This window comes from Zonotrichia leucophrys, chromosome 1A (assembly GCF_028769735.1).
Source record: "Zonotrichia leucophrys gambelii isolate GWCS_2022_RI chromosome 1A, RI_Zleu_2.0, whole genome shotgun sequence".
In the NCBI taxonomy this organism is placed as follows: Eukaryota; Metazoa; Chordata; class Aves; order Passeriformes; family Passerellidae; genus Zonotrichia; species Zonotrichia leucophrys.
This window is the reverse complement of record NC_088170.1, coordinates 58,813,896-58,833,947: the sequence shown is the minus strand read 5'-3', so window position 1 is coordinate 58,833,947 and position 20,052 is coordinate 58,813,896. Positions and strand designations below refer to the sequence as shown.

The 20,052-nt window shown below is 39.3% G+C and overlaps 1 protein-coding gene across 5 annotated transcripts in view; it reads right to left on the bottom strand.

Annotated features, from left to right (window-relative positions):
- SRPK2 (SRSF protein kinase 2) overlaps positions 1–20,052 on the bottom strand; it is a 129,106-nt gene that overhangs the window by 84,093 nt on the left and 24,961 nt on the right. Inside the window, exon 1 of one of the 5 annotated variants that reach the window (XM_064702872.1) lies at positions 1,195–1,410. The exons of 3 other annotated variants lie outside the window; for them this stretch is intronic. In XM_064702872.1, coding sequence (XP_064558942.1) covers positions 1,195–1,232 — 38 coding nt within the window. In that variant the 5' untranslated portion in view covers positions 1,233–1,410. Of the gene's footprint in view, positions 1–701; positions 758–1,194; positions 1,411–20,052 lie in introns of those variants that run through there. One more of the 5 variants, XM_064702871.1, reaches the window with a different exon arrangement.

Genomic DNA, 20,052 nt, shown 5'->3' with positions numbered 1-20,052 from the left:
TTTGGAAAGGTGACTTAACATCCCATTCCCCCCCACCATTTTCTGAATCTCTTATTGCTGGCATTTAGTTATAACCACAGCTGGTGAAAGGCAATGCAGTTTGCTTCTACATATCATACCTAAATATACTTATAAATCAAAATAAATTGCTCATTTTGGTTTTTCAAACCACCCATGCCACACAGCACTCGTATATTTTGAAAGATATCTTTTAGCCTGTTTCCTTAAGATAGCATTCATTGCCTTATCATGTCTCTGTGTGCTGAGCCATTCAATAAAATAAACTTCAACTCATCATTTCAGCCAAACACAGTTTGAGAGCTTAAAATTAACAGTATTTTTTTGCCAACATCCAATATTAAAATGGTGAAATAGAACATTGAGAGGGTCTTTTGCATACAGCCAAAATGTTTATTGTAAATAATGGAGGGGAAATGGCATTATGTTTCTCTAAACTGAAGCCGTTTCAAAACCAAAAATGCCCTAAAATGCAGCTGCAAGCAAACAGAAGTGAGCAGGGCTGGTTTATTTAAATCAACAAAATAATCACCAGGAGGCTATTCCACGTCAGAAGACTTAAATGTACATTTAGTACCTTGAAGTATTTCCCTAAAAATGAAACAGCTACTTGAAATAGCACTAATCTGATTGACAGATAAAATAATTGCTTTAAAAACACTTCTGAGTCATTTTGTCCTTACCTGCAGGCATGAACCATTACTGCATGCAGCGACTGCTCCATTTCCTAGCACAGACTTGAACGGGGATCACATCTATCTTACAGAATGTGACTAATAGGGGGGATTTGCGATTCCTGAGCTACTTTCCAAAGGACACTCCCTTTTCCACATACCCGGGCACGAAGCGCTCGGCCAAGTTCTATTTGCTACCGATGCTTATGGGCAGGAGCAGCGCGGGGTCTGTGCGGGGTCTGCGCGGCGCCGCTCGCCCGCCTGACAGGCGCGGGGTCTGCACCAGCCAGCCCCGCCGCGATCCGCATGCTGCAGCCCGCCGGGCTCCGGGCACGGCCGGCCGCCCGCAACCGCGGCCAGAAGGCACAAAGCTGGGCCGGGAGGGCAGGCGGGGTGGGCACGGTGCGAGATCCAGCATGCAGCACACGCGGACAATGCCAGCAGCCCCGCGGAGGCAGAGGGAGAAGCCCCGCGTTCATGCGGAGGGGGATGCCGGCCGTACCTTTCTGGAGAGGACGACTTCTCAGAGTTAACTGACATCAGCAGCTCAGTCTTCTGCTTGATTTCTGGAAAAATCAGAAAACGTTCACCACCGACGCCGCCTGCCCTCGCCTTCCGGAGGTCTCGCTTCCCTGCGCCCTTTTGTCCGCCGGAGGCCCGGGACGCGGCGCTGTGCGAGGCCGCCCAGCCGCGCTCGGAGGGCCGGGCCCGCGCACATGACCGCGCACGGCGGGCGGAACCATCGCCGAGCGGGGGGCGCCGCTCCGCGCCCGAGCCCGCGGGGGCAGCGCGGGGGCCGCGCCACCGCTGCCGCCGGCGGGGGGGGACGCGGGGGGTACCCGCCGAGGGGAAAAACCCCGAAACAAAAGATTCCCGGCACGGATCGTCCTCCCGGGTACCGTGCTAGGAGGTACTGCACACCCGCCAAAGCCTCCAGATCTAAAGCCCTGAAAAATATGGCTCTTTGAATCATTTTTGTCACAAAAAGCGAGGTATCAAATCACTACTTTCACACACGGGTGAGAAACCAGACGTGGAAAACGCTAGGCACACTTGGATTTTTGTTTTTAGTGGTCTGCCTCTAATGCCCCCCAAATACACTTTGAAAAGTCATTTTTTCTTTTTTCTTTTTTTTTAACACCTAGTTATTCCCCCAGAGGGTGGCTGGGCTCTGAACAGGCTCCCCAGGGCAGCGGTCACAGCTCCAGCCTGACAGAGCTCAAGAAGCGTTCGGACAATGCCATCAGGCACATGGGGTGACTGACTCTGGGGAATGGGGCCATGCATGGCCAGGAGCTGGGCTTGGCAATCCAGGGGGGCTCCTTCCCCCTGAGCACATTCTGTGATGCTGTGATCACCAGGCCAGCACCTGGAAGGCCTGGGCTGGTCCCTCGTTCCCAAATGCTGGCAGCACACCCTGGCACAGACACCCGGCGTGCTGTCACCAAGGGGAGATGCACCCTGCCACCGCTTCACAAGATCCAGAGAAGCAGAACAGAGACTGCTGAAAAGTGAATTCACCAGGTGCTCTGAAGGCGAGCACCCAAAAAACCTGAAAGAACAAAGGGATGTGAGCCTCATTTTAAGACCATATCCTCGCTGGAGACCGTAGTGCCACCTGTGGTAATACTGCTAAGACCTGAGCAACACTATGTCCACTTGTGAAACAGCCACAGTAAACCTGAACTGTTTGGGATTAACCATTCCACAGTGGAAGACCTTCAATCTTTTCTTCCTCTCTTCATACATATCTCAGGTACAAAGCCACTGAAATTTCTGAAAACAGAAGAAAAGCTGTGTAACTTGACTGATTGTTTTTTCAACCACAGTTACAGAAGTATTATTACTATCCGAATGATAACTCTCATGCTCTGGTGGAAGACTTGCAAGCTAGAAAGTGATCATCACCTTTTTAAGCATATGCCACTTGTTCTTCCCAAAACATACTAATCAGAAGAACATCCAACAAGTATCACAGTTCTCACATCCAACGCAGACACTTCTGGGATCTTTGAAAACATATCTGTGAAATGTCATTATGTTCACAGCTGGCTCCACTACATGACTGCAAGTACCATAAAAAACTTCTTTTACTGTTGTCCATTCCAGGCAGCAAGTGGTCCTACAGTCACAGCTACTGAGATACTTCTCTGCACACCCAGACACACATTCCAATGTAGGGAAGAACTGAAGTTAATTTCTCTATCACAGAGCCTTGACACCAACTGACTATAAATATAGTTCTCAACTTCAAAGTCCAATAAATTTTTAATTCCTTCTGAAGATGCTTATAAATTAAAATTGATTACATAAACAGATATTAAAAAGGCAGGATTTTATAGCAAAACAAAATCCCCAGAGTTTGGACGGAAGTGATCAAATTATTTATTCCATAACTAAGCCTCCACATAGGCTTTGCAATGGATGTCCAGAGATTATAATACTAAGACTTTATTGCTAACAATACACCACAAGATGCTAAAAATAAATCCAAGATATAAGTTATTTCACCATGAACTCTGAGTCCCTGGATTCTCTACAAGATGTACAGACATTTCTCCATGATGGTATTAAAGCACATAATTTAATTTTACTTCTAGTAACCAAGTGACAACAAAGACTTATTTAATATAGCTGCAAGAAGAATTTCAATAAAATGAGACCCCATAGGAAAAAAAATTCCAATGTCTTAATGAGCATTCTACTCCACAATTAGAGAACACTCATCACAAGGTTTTAGGGTTTTTCTTTCCCGTTTCTCTTCTGTCAATTTGAAATATTTTCTTATTTTGGATTTACCAATCTTCTGCTCTGCTACCTGAGATTTTTGAAAGTGGACCCCTTTTGTTCATATTTAAAAGCAAATCTGTACCTTTACACATCCATATGGCACCAGCAAACTCAAGCTGATACCATCACTATCACTCCTCATACAAAACTGATTGTGGGAATATCACCAAAATAAGACACATGAGTTTTACACTAAGTGCCTTTAGACCATAAGAGAATAATGGCTGCAGAAACAGCAATGCTCTCATTTGTTTATTTTGATTATTTAAAAATTACATATCCAGAATTCTGGGATAATTTACAGAATTTATTAGAAATTATTTAGAATATTAGAATTTATTTAGAAATTACATCCCAAGTCCAAATAACACAACAGAAAAATCCCTCCAAACTGCAGCTGCCACAGCACCACTCTATTGGCCTTTGAGTCCAGAAGAATGCAAATTACAGCAGTATTTGTTAAACTTAAAGTAACAGAAAAAGAAAAGAGAGGAAGAAGGAAAGTTTTACAATTGAACAGCTCTTCCTGGAGGTTTCTTGGTTCAAGACCCCCCAACCTAACACAGAACTAACATTTCCACTTTATCTCAAGTACAGTGCCACAAAGGCAAAGGCTGGGCTGCTCAGGACCTGCACCTCTTACAGATTCAAGGAACCACAGCTTTCATGGGTTTCATGAGTGGATTCAATAACTGTACTGATCAGCACCCAGAGGTACAGGGAACTTTTGCTGAGTGAGCAAGCATTTACAGCCTGACTGAGGAGTTTTGGGTTGTCCTAATTTCTGAGGCCACAAAAAAGATAGCACTCTATATAGAACCACATCCAGAACAGATCATAACACTGACGGAATAAAAGCTGAAGATGAATGAAAATTAGAGCTTGCAGATCTCAAAGCAGCAGCTAATTCAGTAAATTTTTTCAGCTACAAAATACCAATAAATTCAGGTATGGGGTATGGTTGTCACCAACTCCTCAGTCATTGCATGCACTTATCAGCCCACTTTGAGTCATTTTGCACTGTGTACAGATCAAGTGGCAGACAACTGGCTCTCAGCCAATGCCTGAGAGAAGCAGATACACTAAGTCTCTAAAGCCATACTATTCAAGCTGTGATTGAATGAAAACAAAAACCAGAAAGGCTCTACACTGCCCAAAATGGCTTCCTAATCATCATGACTGTTGTTCTTTCAAACCAAAGCAGAGCCGAAACTAACCATAATTTTCTTTTTCTTAGCCTAGATGTTTGCCTCCTCTGATACAAGTGGAAACTGTGTGTTAAGACTAGAGAAAAAGGCATCAGTTGAAGTTAAAGCAAGAAGGCATTTGCTAAGCCAAAAAATAAAAAGACCAGAGTCTTGGAAAAAAGGAGAGGAGAGTCCTAGAAAGAGATGCTGGCAGTTTCTGAACTCACAGGGGATTTGTTGGGGAGCATCATATCAAAAGCTCCCAGCAACCTGAAGTTTCCATACCAAATTTAGAACAAACCACCTCAGAAATTATAAGGGAAGAAACTCTCCACACAAGATGAAGAAGAGAAATTCTGTTATTTCAGCAGTGTGAAAGAAGAACAAAAAAAATTATGTGGGAACTAGGGTATCTACATAATCTGGAAAAAAGAAGAGAGAAGAATTAGCCTGGGGTTTTGTTTATTTGTTCTGTCAATTAAAAAGAAATACATAAGAACTCTCCACAATAAAAGAAAATAAAGAATCCTAGCTGCTGTTTAAGCACAGATGGAGAAGTGTGGACAAGGTATATGGCACTGCACAAACTGTTCCCTGTGACATATGGGTAGATATCAGAGTCACCACGATCTCAAAGTCAACTGACAGAAGTCACTGTTTCACTAAAAATTTAATCATGTCTACCGCAAACAGATTATCTCGATGGTCTACAACATGTTCATCAGTCAAGATTAAAATATCTTACTGACAGTGCATGTATTAAATTTATCCAGGGCAGAGATCCACTGTTGCAGAACTCAACTAATACAGCTTCTTCCTCCCACCACCCCTGTGCCTTTTGGGAGCAAAGAAGAGACAAAGTAGCACCTAAACATAAATACCTTCAATTTTTTGCAATGTAAACCATGCCATACAAGTTGCCATATACCCTTTTTAAAATAAATATTCTACTAAACAGATGCAAGTTAAATATACTTAATTTTTAATTAATAGGTAGGCTCGTCCACACATTTTGTTAGTCAAATCAGATCATAAACCAGCAGGTTTAGTGCTTTTCTTCCATTTTCTGTGTGGTGTATGTTAGGACAGGAGCTTGAGGTGCTTTTAACGCTTCTTCTACACTATCTTTAAACATGTATTTTCTTATCAATATCCATCCTAGTCTATTCTCCACTGAATTTTCCATCCTTGCATCACAGTTACAGCTGCTTGGATCTTACAATTTTCCTATAAAACCTTCAACCTACTGTAAGTTGACTACTTCCAGTATTACTCTTAAAAGAAATAGTCCTGCTTCCCAAATGAATCTATGAAGACAGATCTGAAGCTATTAAAGAAATCAAATTAATCAAACTGTCTATTCTAAGCAATTTTTTCAGCCTTGAAGTCATGAAGTGCACTAGGAACCTTGGTATCAGTAATGTGATTTTATGTGGACAGATCTATGTTTGAGCTTTAGATAACTGTGCAAGTGACATGCTAAACAGCACAAAAGGCAATAAATTTAAATTCTTCCAATGAGGCACTGGACCCTAGACAAAATGAGACAGCTTTGCACACAACTTGAGAAATTCAATGCTTTATATGTTTTAGATCACGTACTTTTAAAATAAATAGTTCCAAAAGACTGCTAGGATCACAGGCTGTGTGATGAAAATAGGATTCAAAATGGCACAAACACAGAGCAAGCCTAAATTTGATAAGCATATGAATACTAAATGAGGTAGTATTGAAGCATAAAGAGCATAACTGCCCTAAAATAAAATAATCTTCCAGATGTTACTAAGCTTTTGAAGTGAGGAAAAAAATAGTAGCTTTATGGACTTCCTCAGATCTCTCATGAGTAACATTCACATCAATACTGACACACAAGCCAGCAACTGCTTCACTGAAGAATAAGTGACAGAAAAACTAGCTGTTTGCAATCTCCTCTTGAGGAGATTACATTAATATTCTTAGTATTTTTCCTCTTTAATATGTTAAATAATATTTCTGCTCAGAGGAAATTAGAACTTTTACGGTTATGCCATACTTATAATATTAAAATCACCATTTTAAGGAACTGTATACTTCCAAATGATAAAGCAAACTTTCTCCTTTCCTAAAGACATGTATTAGAAAAAGTCAGTAATATTGAAATGCATTTTAAATTTTACCCATTTTTGTAAGAGTTGTGCTTTAGTTACTGTTCTGAAAGCAAAGCATGTTTTGAAAACAACACTTCCTTGTCCCACACACAAGTTCTAGAGAGCAGATAATAGATACAAAGGGAAGTTTTTCTCTGTACACTACACAAGTTCAACTACAGCTGGGTCCCACTCATGCTCAGCTCAGTAGACAATATCTAGGAGTCAAGACCTAATGATGGAAAAAAAAAATAGAATTTTTTTTTTAAGTCTTTCCTTTTCTCTTGCATAAAGGGGAAGATGGATTTACTCAGTATCTACAGGTACATTCCATGGATAATGTTAATAGTATTGACTCCTTTGGGGTTTTTGAGAAAAAAAACTATATGCTGCATCTAATCTTCTCCTAGTGATCTGAGCCACTGCCTTTTACATTTCTGATAGACTTAAAAGTACTAGAACCATATGCTCAGGTATTTTAAAAAACACATTCATAGTAATATCATTGTTGTCCTTCTAAACAGTTTTCCACACATGAGCCGTGGCTGAAAAATAATACTTTCACAAAATATTCTGAGGAAAATATCTTTCTTCAAAATGGCTGCTAGTCCCACCCAGTACTAACTTTTGGTTAGTATCCAAAAGGTAAGTCTACCCTAATTCTTAAAGCCAGGCATCCTTCACATGCAGATGACACTGCCAGTTGCTTAGCAGAGTTCTCTGTAACAGAAATAGAGGCCAAAGCTGCTCTGAAAGACAGTACATACCTTAAATGGTAGTTGTTGCCTTGTTTTTGCAGAAGAAAATGGAAGACTATCTACTGAAAACTTACAGAACAATGGTATTTCATTCAAGAAAAATAACAACACCAGCATTATTTAACAACTTCATTTCACTGAACCTTCACCATGAGGAGGACACTGAAAAACAGAGAATACAGAAAGGAGTGAAACGTGGCAGGAAGGAAGCACACACTGCAGAACAGAAGAGTGAAAACAAGCTTTAAGAACATCAAGCTTGTTTCTACTTCTCCAAAAGGGAAAAAGGAATACAAAATGCACAGAAGAATTTGCCTTTTACTTGTTTAAATAATTAGTTTCCAAATATATAAATATACATAATTGATGTAAGTTACACCTCTGAAGAATTTTTAATGCAGCCAGATTATATATTAATAATTTTGAAGGAAGTTTGTAGATAAATTAGAGGAAGCATTAGATATTTCAGAAAAAAAGCATTATTGTATGCTACAATTACTCAATTAATGGCCCATTATGAACACAGGGAAGCAGAATTATTTATGTTTAACTAGTTAAACATAACTATTAATTGGAATTTCTTTTAGTCATTCACATAACATAAGTAAGCCTGGTTGACATTATCTGGTACTTGATCTATTAACAGACTGCAATATTCCTTAATAAAGTGTTTACTGAAACACAAAGGTGACAATAAGAGGAATTCTTCATTCGCATAGTTCTGCTGGGTCTGGCAGCATTTGCTGTACCAGAGGCATGCCCAGCACCACGCTGCTTTTCCCTCCTTCCTCCCATCTCAGGCCAATAAACAACTCTGACCAAAGTTTCTTTGAAAATCCATGCTTTTACAAAAAGCCATTCTGCAAAGAAAAAAAAAATTCTTTGTTTTGCATAACTGTTTGTCAGATTAAGTACCAGGAAGCACACCAAAGAAAGCACTCTTCACCCCAAATGTATCTGTGCTAGTTACTTCCTAATTACTGATGTATTGAACTTTATTATTTATACGTATTTAAGGTTTATGAGAACAGTTTTGTTTGGAGGGGACAGGGACAGAGTTGAGAATATTTCCTAGAGCTGCCAGAAAACAGAAAAGTTATTCCTACAAGTTTATTAATTTTAGGGGAAAAAGAACAAACAACCCAAGCCAAAATATTCTAAGCACGTTAAAGGATATCCTTTGTCCTTTTAAAATCAGCTGCCAATTGCTTCCTATTACTAGGCAAAAAACCATACTTCTATACAGAAATAGCTGAACACAAGGTAGCTAGAGACAGAGTGAATAAAAAACTTATTACTCTGTTAGGTAAAACACAGTAAGACATTTGCTGTATTTCCAAACCTTGTCTAGAGGCAAGTGCTTTGCCAAGCATACATGGACAGCTTTTCTGCTGAAGCTGAAAAAAATTCAAGTTCCAGCCAAATAATGAGTGTTAGACACCCTCAAACTACAGAATTTCTAATATCTTCACAATCTTAACTCAATGGACAGAACGAATGATTTCTGATTTCTAATCCAAAATATTTCTATTTTATTCCCTTTACATTCTTGAGTACAATTATTACTGTGTTAGGATCCTTCTGATAATAGCATTTTCTTTCCGGTCTATAATTGGCCTGAATGTCTTAAGTGCTGTTCAAATTTTCAACTGCTATTATTTTTCCATCATTGTTATGTGCTTTATTTTCAAAATTCAAGGAGAAAAAATTGCTCTAATGTAGCAGATTGACAATTCCAGTTTTAAAGGAAAAACAGGTTTCTATTCATCCAAACTGAGTCAAGCATATGTTACCTTATAAAGACTAAAGCAGTGACTCATAGAACCTTGCACACACTGATTCCTCCCTCTCCTAGGAGATGAAGCTACATGATTTACCCAAAAGGATTAAATGAGGTCACAGTTATTGAATACATGTTATAACCTTAAACTTCAGGTTAAAATTTCTTCTTAGTCTTATTTTTCAGAACCATTCACTGTTCTAAAAAGCCTTCTATCTTTACTTTTCCTTACAAAATTTACAGATAGAAATCCTTACAGCAGAAATGTTTTTAAATTGAGATATTTAGCACATTTGCCGTATGCTTTTCAATATGTTTTTATATTGTGATTATTATCACAGTATCTACACAACTGATTTTTCCAAATATTTTTGCAAGCTTTTTGACATTTCTTATCCAGCAGATCATCAGGCTCTTATACTCCTTGAATTTTCAGATGCAAAGACATTCTCAGCCCTGTTCCTCTAGGACATGGGAAGGACTTGTTTCACCTTTTCCTGGGTTCATAAGAGTACACACAGTTCTCAGAAAAAGCTCCATCAAAAATTCACATCATTCCAAGCCCAAAGCAAGCTAAAAATCTTTCCACTTTAGCAGTAATTTGTGCCCCACTGGGACATGGGCCCATATGGTGATCAGCTTACCTGAAGTCTTGAGGAACGCTGGACAGGTTACAGAGTTGTCTCTATCAAACTTCATATAAGATGTTCCATATTGTTTATAATAGAGACAAGGGGCAGAATAGGAAAAGTGTTTTGAATGAAGGAATAAGAGCAAGAGGAGCATCCTCAGCAGCCATTAAAAGTGCCAAAATCAAGCTATTGATGCCAGCTGTACCATGGCACACTCACCAAATAACACCATATACTCCTGGCTTTACCTCTAGTTCCTACATTTGAACACAGTTCCTACATTTACACTCCTGTGTAAATAAGGCTGACCATGTCCACTCAGCAGTACAGGCTCAAACCAGGAAGGATTTGTCTCACAGCAAATATTAAACAAACCTCGAAGTTCTCTATCTGAGCAGTCAGCCACCCTTCAAGTATGTTCTTTGCAGCTTGTTCCAAAATCCTGCTCGAGCCTGTCAGACCAACATCAATTACTGCAAGGAGAAGGCTTTGGATCTGTGGCACCTGCACACACCTTTGCTGTCTCTGAGGTAAAGCACACAACTGGCAGAAGAAATTCAACATGAGAGCACCACCACTTCCCAGCCACTGGAGACGCAGGAGCAGTGACTGCAGCCATGCCTGCCTCTGGCACGTGGATGTGCCCTCCTGCTGCCATCACCACACTGACAGCAAGAAACCCTGAGACACTGCCTGGAAGGAAATCACTGTCTGCTGTAACACACACCCCCAGTAACAGATAAAGCTGCAGTGATCACACCTGGGAACAAAGACAATTCTCTGTTAACACAGCATCATTTTATTACCTTAGATTTTTTCGTTAAATAAATGGATCTACCTATTCTTAAATTACATCTTGATCATGTTTAATCTTTTGGAAACAGTATCATCAGTAAAGCTGTAACACAGAAAAATTAAATTTCAGAATTATTACTGGAGATAAAATTGTAACGAGATAAAATTGTAACGATGACAAATTTTAAATACGCATGCAGTGCCCACAAAAGGAGGGACCATCTAATTATATTTCAAGTGTTTTTCTCACACATACCATCTTCACTCTTTAATTGCCAATGCTCTGGATTTACATAGCAACATGAACATTCTGGGGATTTTTCTACTGGGCTTCTCTGGAGTGCAATGGGCATAGCAGTAACACAGGAAAATATTTCCTTAAACAAAAACCCAACACTGATAACTTGGCACTCAGCCAGCTGACACTTCCCATTTGTAAGGAACGGAAATACCTTTCATTCTTCAGATGCCTGTCTTTGTGAAGTCTGACTGTAATTACCACATAATACACATATATCCCGAATATCTGTAATTGGAAATATTGGAAAGGACATACTACATTCACAAAAGTGGAAAGAGAAAATGTGAGGTGTTTCCAGGTAAAGGAATGCTATGAAAGCTTTCTAGTCCTGAAGGACTTCTATTAGGAATATTTTTAATGTTATACATAAAATATACAACATGCATGCAAATACATGTCAAAATATCCCCTTGCTTTGTTTTTGCTCTCTTCTTCAAAGAAATTGGATGATTTAAAAAAAATTATACCAATGCAACAACAATAAATGACTGAAGTGGAATCTGGAAAAGTATCTATAAATTCTTCTGTAAGATGTCAGATTTTTAAAAATCTGATCAGAAGGAAATTCTGGCTACTAAGGACAAAATATTTTTATAGGAAAGAACAGAGTTGAAAGCAATCCCAATAAAGGAGGTATTTACATAAAACAGAGGTTTGTCCAGACCTGATGAGATCTGATCCTGCAATTAGTAAAGCTATTTAGATCTATGCTGCTTGTCTTTTTTTCCTGTTGTTCATTAATATCTCATCTACACTGTATCATAATCAGCCACTGCTGATGTAAAATTACAAGTGTTCTTGGCTGGCCTGCAAAACTACCTCTTAAACAATAAGACTTTCAAGGTTGGTTTTTTTTAGCTCTGCTTTTTTTCTTTTCACACCCTCTCCTCTTCTCCATCTGACTTCCCCATCACTTATTCAGCAATCATATGAGAAACTGCTATTGTCTTGCCTAAAAAGCTGGCTACAAATAGTTTCTTCTGTAGAGAAGACACAGCGATGTAGGTGGCGAGAAATCACCCCGTGCTCTTTGAGCGTGTGCTGATGTCACTGTAGTACCTTCATCCTCTCCAGGACTGCGTGGTGCAGCTTTGATTGCAGGGTGTGCTGGAGGGGCAGGACATCAGCCAGCCTGTCCCCAGCCTTCTCCTCCCTGCAATCTTTGTCCCAGCCCATGGCAGCACTGCCACGTGCCCAAACTGATGGCTGGCATCTCCAAACCAGGCCCTCAGGGCTTCTACACGTGCCCGTCTTTTCTGGGAATCTCTGCTGCTCAGAGTGACCCCGAGATGTGTTAAAAGTCTCTTTTCCCAGCCCTGCAGTTGAAGAAGGAGTCAGAATTCTTCAGCTGTAGTTTTCAAGGTTGTTTATTTTCCTGTTATCTATAACATTCTGAGATCTGTTCAGCAGGTCAGTCCAAGGCACACTGACTGCCCTCAGAGGCGGTGCTGTCTTTCATACTAAAAACTACGTGTACATTATTTACAATAATGTCTCAATACCTATCACCTATGTTAGACAGTATGCTCCTACCTTAAACCAACCCAAAAGTGCCAGCATCACACAGAACATGGATGCTAGGAAGAAGGAGAAAGAAGGACAAAACATGCCCAAATTCCTCCATCTTGGGACCCCGAACCCCCATTCTAAAGACCTTAAAATTCTACTTTTCACCTTGTGATTAACTAACTACTATTCCACTTAAGCCCTCCTGACTTGCAATTCTTCATACAAAGGTGGTAATTTGCTCCATGGGTCAAAATCAAAGTGACAGGTGTCCTGGGCAGGGGCTGGAGCCATCCAGGACAGCCAGAGGGATGTCCTGGGTTCCAGCAGTCTGTCCCCGCACACCCGAGGCAGAGACTTCACTGCTGCCAAGACAGGCCTTCAACAGCACAGTTCTAAGTTTGGCAGTGGTTAGAGCAACATTTAAACAGTACACAATGCTGTACGGGCTGCCAACAGTGTCAGTTACGTCTTTCATAAAAATAAAACCCTATTGAACTAAAAGAAACCGTTTTAGAAACTGATCAGTGCAGATAATCACAAAGACATCAAAAGGAAAAAGAAAATGGGAAGACAGATTGGCAGATAACACTCTACTACCTACTATTTTAGATTTTGCTGAGGACTCAGAGCAAGGGTTCAACCTTAGAGCAAATTTCCCTTTATATAAAACACAGGTGAACAAAACTGAAAACCTTGTTGAATAAAATAAAATAACCTGATGAAAGAGCATGATAAGTTGTACTATCTGAATTCTCTTCCAGTTTCACTATCCTATTCACCATTACCTAAAGTATCTAAGTTTACAGTCACAGAGGATACATGCTTGAAAATCAGATTATTCAAGTTTCAACAGGACTGGCAGGTCTAGCCCAGACAAACCTCACCAATGATCATCCTGGCTCCCATACAAGGAAGGAAACACATTCAAAGATTATGTATTGTTAAGTGCCACTACTACTTCAACCTATCTTTGGGAAACATGGAATGTGACTACATTTATATCATCTTTATTTGCTCCTGGTATTTAACACCCATAAGGAGAAATTATGAATAAGCATCATAAGAAGAGACCATATAACAAATTGATTCTAAATAGTGTGATTTTCCTAAGTTATGAGAATCACCGGTATAGCTTCAAATGTTAATTAGAAGGAAAAGAAATGTTAACATGAAGGAAAAGTTGGGAAAATGGGTAGAAATCACTGAGAGCAGAAAAAAAGTGAAGCAATAGAAAAATACAGCAAAATTTCTGGAAGAAAGAGAAGGAACATTGACAGAGAAAAGGTATGTTGCCAAGGCAAAAATAGACAGCTGAAGACAGTAGACAAAGAAGGGTGAGAAAGCTCAGGAGAGTGTAGGAAGAAAACCAAACTGAAAAAGATGAGGACTAAAACTTGCAAGGGAAAACACTAAATGCAGCAAACGTGTTCAAGTGAGCTGATGTGAGGTTGTTAGGGAGAAGGACAACAAGAGCATTTTGAATATTTTAGGGAGGACTGATGTGAGCTTTCCTATCCAGTGTCTAGAGGGTACCCCAGAATATGCACTGGAAAATAACACATGCTTTCCACCCCAAAGGACATAACAGCAAGGACATTACCACTCTCCCCCCATGGCTGCACTGCTGCTTCTACTCAAACAAGCACCCAAGCAATGACAAGAAAAGCTGAGGAACGGCAGATCTGCAAGTTGCACCCATCATCTAACATTTAAAACCATGTTTTGGAGATGTCTATATACTGGAAAATATGGTATCTTGAGTACAAAATGTATTTAGAGAACCTGCAGCATCTATTTTTTTACATTCAAAATTCAGTTTTTGCCCATTGTGAATAAGGCAGTATAATAACATCATGGAAACAAGAAGTAAAAGATACATTTAAAAACTGGATCTTCTTCAGAGTTTTGATTAGTTACTCTTCATGCTTATTATATAGAAGACTAGGGAAAAGAACTTGCTTTTTTTACTTTTTAAATATGCAACACCCACAAATTGCTACGTTAAAGTTGGAAAAACTTCCCATCAAAATGAGTCAGCAAACGATTCCTCCAACAAGAATAAAAAAAGGGCAAGACTTAACATTGCCCTGGTTTATTTTTACTTAGAAATATCATTAGGAAAAATGATTGAAAGTGATAAAATATTCAGACTCTATCCCTCTAAGATAATTATTACAACTATTTCATCCCTCTGTTAATATCCTTGAGAAAGCACACAAGGGAACTAGATAAAGAAAAGGCCACATCCAGAAGAAGAGTAAATTAAATTATTTTATGTTAAGCTTGTGTCTGTCCAACAGTCCTCTTAAAAATCTAGCTGGAACAGTTGCAAAAGCTACTAAACCCAGCATTTGTAGGTGTATAAATCTCTAGCACACTGTCAAGATCATTAAGGATATCAGCATTATTTTTAAGAAGGAAAAAATGGCTTTCCTACAATTCTACTTGTTCCACTGGCTGAACAGGCACAATGAGAATTCTCAACCACTGACTTTTAGACAGATTAAACAAATTCTGCCTATTAGTGTCTTCATCTGAGTTACCAAGCTCCCTTTACCATAGGCAGGGAAATTGCCTGTGTTGAGAGTTCAGCTCATTACCTGGTTAATCTAAACAGGCTGAATCCCCCAAGTGCCAGCATCTCCCCACCAGCAATAAAGAAGTTTATATAAGTATAACCAGACAGAATGTGGATGCCTACACTGAGGACAGCTACATGAGATCAACTGAATCCCATTTTAACTGCACAGATTCAGGTGGTTGTATCAATTCAGATAATCTTCACCCATTTGGTTACCAACTTCTGCTGCCATTTAACATGAGATTAAAATATCACTTTATCACTCATCTTTGTGTATTAATGACAGCAAATCACTTTCCTTCTATAAGGTATAAACAGGGAAAGAAGACTGTGGTTTGGATGGTTTTTTAGTCTGTTGAACAGTCATTCAGCTGTTCAATTTTTAAAATTGCTGTCATTCACTGCAATCCACACATAATAAAAATTAGAACAGGTACTAATATACCTCCAGTAGTACATAAATCCCTTTACACAGACACAAGTCATCAATCACATTAACATTTCATCTTGATTGAAAAAGGAAATTACATGGATATGACAAAGTTTGAAAACAGGAAACACACAACTAACCAGGGAGAGTATCAGTGGAGAAAAATTGGAGTGCTTTAAAAAGTTCATAGAAAATTATAAGATACACAGGCATGTTGGCTGAGAAAAATAATTTTTTAAAAGGAGACAGGGAAAAACAAATTTCTATTGTATTTCCTCCTTATATTTATGCACAGAAACAAAAGAACTAATTTTTTTAAGTAATATGGCAAGATAGATGAGGAACTACACAACAGCACAGAGAAATTTAAATACTGATGGGAATGCACTCAGGCTGATAGAGTTAAATGGGATAAATCTAAGCAGATATATTTGTGGATTAAGAGACACATACAGGACTGTAAGAACATTTTCAGACACATAATGCCCCTAATCTCTATTTATATGAAACTCCTGGTTACCAAGCCAAATGTTTAAAGCCTGTGATGGGTAAAGGCCATTGTAGAATCATTATTTTTATTTAGTGTCCTAAAAAAATTAAAATTTCAGGGGCAATAAATATATTGCTACCGTTGGCAGCACAACAATATTATCAGTGTAGCCATTGTGTTATTTCCAGAGCATAAGTGATCCAGCACAGGTATGGCCACAGTTCTGCAGGCAGGGCCGGGCTCTGAAAAACTCTGGATGCTGCCACAATTACAGAAACCATTATGGACCCTTTTCAACTCAGCTGTGCTTTCTTTTTTTCTTTTAAACTTTGAAGCTAATACCACACTATCTGTTCACATACAAGCATGTGGATTCCTGACAGAAGACAAAGTTTTAGGCACACAGCAGGTTCAAGGAACAGAATCCACATCAGAAAGACTGAATCACCTTGTGATAGGGCACATTTTAGCAAACATCAGTTGAAAAGTAGCTGAACAGAACAGTTAAACAGTAGAAGACTTAATCCTGTAACCATTCCATGAACTAAGGTATCAAAAATCTACTAGCAGGCAGCTGAATTATAGAATAAAACTGGATCTTCCACAGTCCAAGTAACAGGCAAAAGAGAAATAGGTCAATCAACAAAGATCTCATCTTTTGCTGGGTGGCAAAATCTATCCCAGAGTGCTGACATGTAGTGGTTTTTGTCCTGACTTACCACTTTTATAATAAATGTTTATATTAAAATAAATAACACAACATTTTAAAATATACAGTTAGAATTCAAACCAGGAGCATGATCATTAAAGTGAAAGTATTACCTTTCTTATAGCTAGCTTTTATTATTAAACCATGTCACAAAGTAGAAATGATTTTATTCTGCCAATTAACCTGCAGTGTCAGACCAGTGAAATATCTTTAAAGAAGATAATGAGAGGCTGTCTAGCAATGGCACAGGTTGGCTCATGCCTGGCATGCTGCCATGCATACAGATTGGCACCACAGCAGCTAAAATTACCTCTCCACCACACTCCTGACAATAGCATGCACATACTGAGTGTCCAAGCAAGAATAACTGCATGAGATAATCAGAGTTTAAAAACAAACACACACAAAATACAACCATACCCTAACTACTTTCTGTGCATTTCTGGCAGAGCACCCACAAAAACTAGTCAATTGGAGGATAACTGGGAGAGTTTGTTTCCCTCTACTTTTCTTTCCTTTTCTGTTTTTTGGTTGTTTTTTTTTAACTTCTCCTCTGATGGAGACATCAGTATTTTGCACAACAGCCTGAAAGAGCAGAGGGTTCACACCGGTGTGAGATTTTTAGTTACTGCAAGTCATTTAAGTCATTACAAAATACCAGAAATGCCTTACTTGACCATTTGGCCATACTTGTAGAGAGCTGGTCTATGTGCAACTTGTGCAGAGCCTTTTCTTGTCTCCTCCCTCTTGCCCTTGGACAGACACAAAAATCAAATATTCAAGACTGCTGTTAATTTCACAAGTTTTGCCTTAAGTGTTTCAGAGTTTAGAGCCTAGATTTGTCCCTCTTTGCCAGACAAGGAGGTTTTGGCAAAGCTAAAACAGGTGCAAGTATGAGACTGAAATATAACCACACTTAGGGGGTAACTAGCAGAGAGAAAATCCTGCATCATTAGCTGCTAACACATTCCAAGAGCAAACATGTGGCCTGCATGTACTTACTCAGATGTGGTGTCATTAACCACAATCCCAGTTAAAGCCCTCTGTCAGGCTTTTACTCATCTTTCCTTACTTCATTAAGAGTATGTAGTCTTGAATCATATCAAGGATTCTTTTTTTTTTTTTGTCTTTCCTTAAGACCATTTTTGTATGCCAAATAGACTGTATATATATTTAAGCTGCATGTTAACCTATTAAGATCTGCCCAGAGAGAATGTGCTCAGAGAACATGTTTTAAACTACTAGTCTCCTTTATACCGTTCATTTGCTCAAACAGCTTCATTACATGGTGGCATTGTTGTGACTGGCTCAAAAAGCAGCCACTTTCTACTAAAAATCAAAAGAATAAGTAAATTGTTATGTATGAATGAGGACAACAAGCATAGTGAATAGCTGTGTTTTCCATTTTTGAACACAAAGCTATGTATCCCACAGCTACTTGAAAATATTGCTCTTGATTAAGTCATTTTCACTTCAGCTCACCTGACCCTGTGGGTCAGCCTGGTGTTTCCATGTTTGAAGAGCTCACAGCAGGTTTCACCACACCTTTCCAATGCTGATACAAGAGCCATCTCAGTCTTGCTTTACCCACAGAACTAGACTGGCTCTCATGCTCATCACTGACCTGAGTTCTGCCCTGTAAGACTCATTCTGACAAAGTATAATGAAAACATTCATTAGTTTGGTAGAGAGGAAAAGGGGTTGAAATCAATATTTTATTACAGCCCGTGTTTAAATCCCTCTAGTAATCCCTCTTCCTTTGCAGTTTGCTTTACTGTTTAAAAAAAACCCATTAGTCATCTTTTTCCTGCAGCATTCCTCAGGGCAGACTGATTATAATAGTGCTTTCCCTCTCTTTGTAAGCAAAATGCTGTGGAGGACACTTGGCACTGATGGTGCTCTTGAAGCACTGCTTTCCTCTCACCTCAGAGACAGCTGTACTGCACACAGCTCCTCACAAAACCACAATCACGACCAGTAAGTACCAGGATACACTGGTGATTTACTGACACAGCACTGTTAAGTTCATTTGAAATTCAAAATGCACATTTTTCCAGGGACTGTGCAGAATGTCATCTGTCAGGGAGACCCCAGACATGTTTCCCTTTTGAGGACTATTGTACTGCCTTACAGTTAAAATCACTTTCTTTTTCTTTGCACATTACTAAGTTTTTTCTGTACCTTCACAAAGAAATGCCAGGATAAGTGTTTTCCAAATATGTATCTATATTACGGTATTAAAGCCTTTTTGAGATGCAATTTCATGCTAAGTCCTTTTTTTTATCTCCTATAGCATTACAGCCATGGAGCATTTGTGACAGACTTCAAAACTTACTAAAACTCCAGTTTTTCATATTCTAGCTCCAACACTGCCATCAGACAGAATTCACAGCAAACACCAAGGATCCCCTCTACACCAGCCAAAACATCTTACATAATAATGAAGTGTTCTTATACAGAGTTTACATTACATTACCCTCAGACAGGGTTAGAACACACTGTTCCATATCAAACATAGAGACAAAACTGCTTCCCTGAATGGAGAGCTTATGGGCTGAGAATACAAGGAGTGTACCATGGGGGAAGAGAAGGCAAGCATGGCAAGATAAAAACATTCATAAGTGCATCTGCACAAGTAAGATTCATCATTAGAGTAATGCAATTGCCAACCAAATCCATCATCTCCTCAACTCCTTATGGCGGTGATGGCAAGAAATGGCGAAGGAGGTTGAAAAAGATGAGTGCAGCAGCTACAAATGTTCGTGATGAAGGGTATTTATAGGACAGGAACACCACAGGAAGAAGAATGGAGCATTTACAGGAGATAAGGAATGAGTGGGCAAGGTTTACAATGCTGACAGATACGAAGAGACAGAAAATGCAATCAGATTTGCACATGAGGGAGGAACACAGTGGGCAAGTGCAGATAATAGGGAAAAAATAATCTGGCTCAGTTTAGAGCAAATGCTGATGGAAGAAATTTTGAATGGATACTTCAGTCAAAATAAGAAATAGAATTCATTGTGTGTGCTTCTTGGGAGGACTCAAAGGGATGATTCTGCAGTGACTGAGTTGGTAGATACGGTACACATATTTCCTTTCTCACATAAATTCTTTTACCTGCTTGGGAAGCTGCCTTTTAGTATATAAATGTATTTTACTGCTCCCAGCCTCAATTAAGATGCTCTTCTGCATGTTGTATTTTAAGTCACAGCACAATATCATGTACTCCAGGGTTTTTTGAGGGGTTGGGGGGGGGGGTGGTTTCTTAA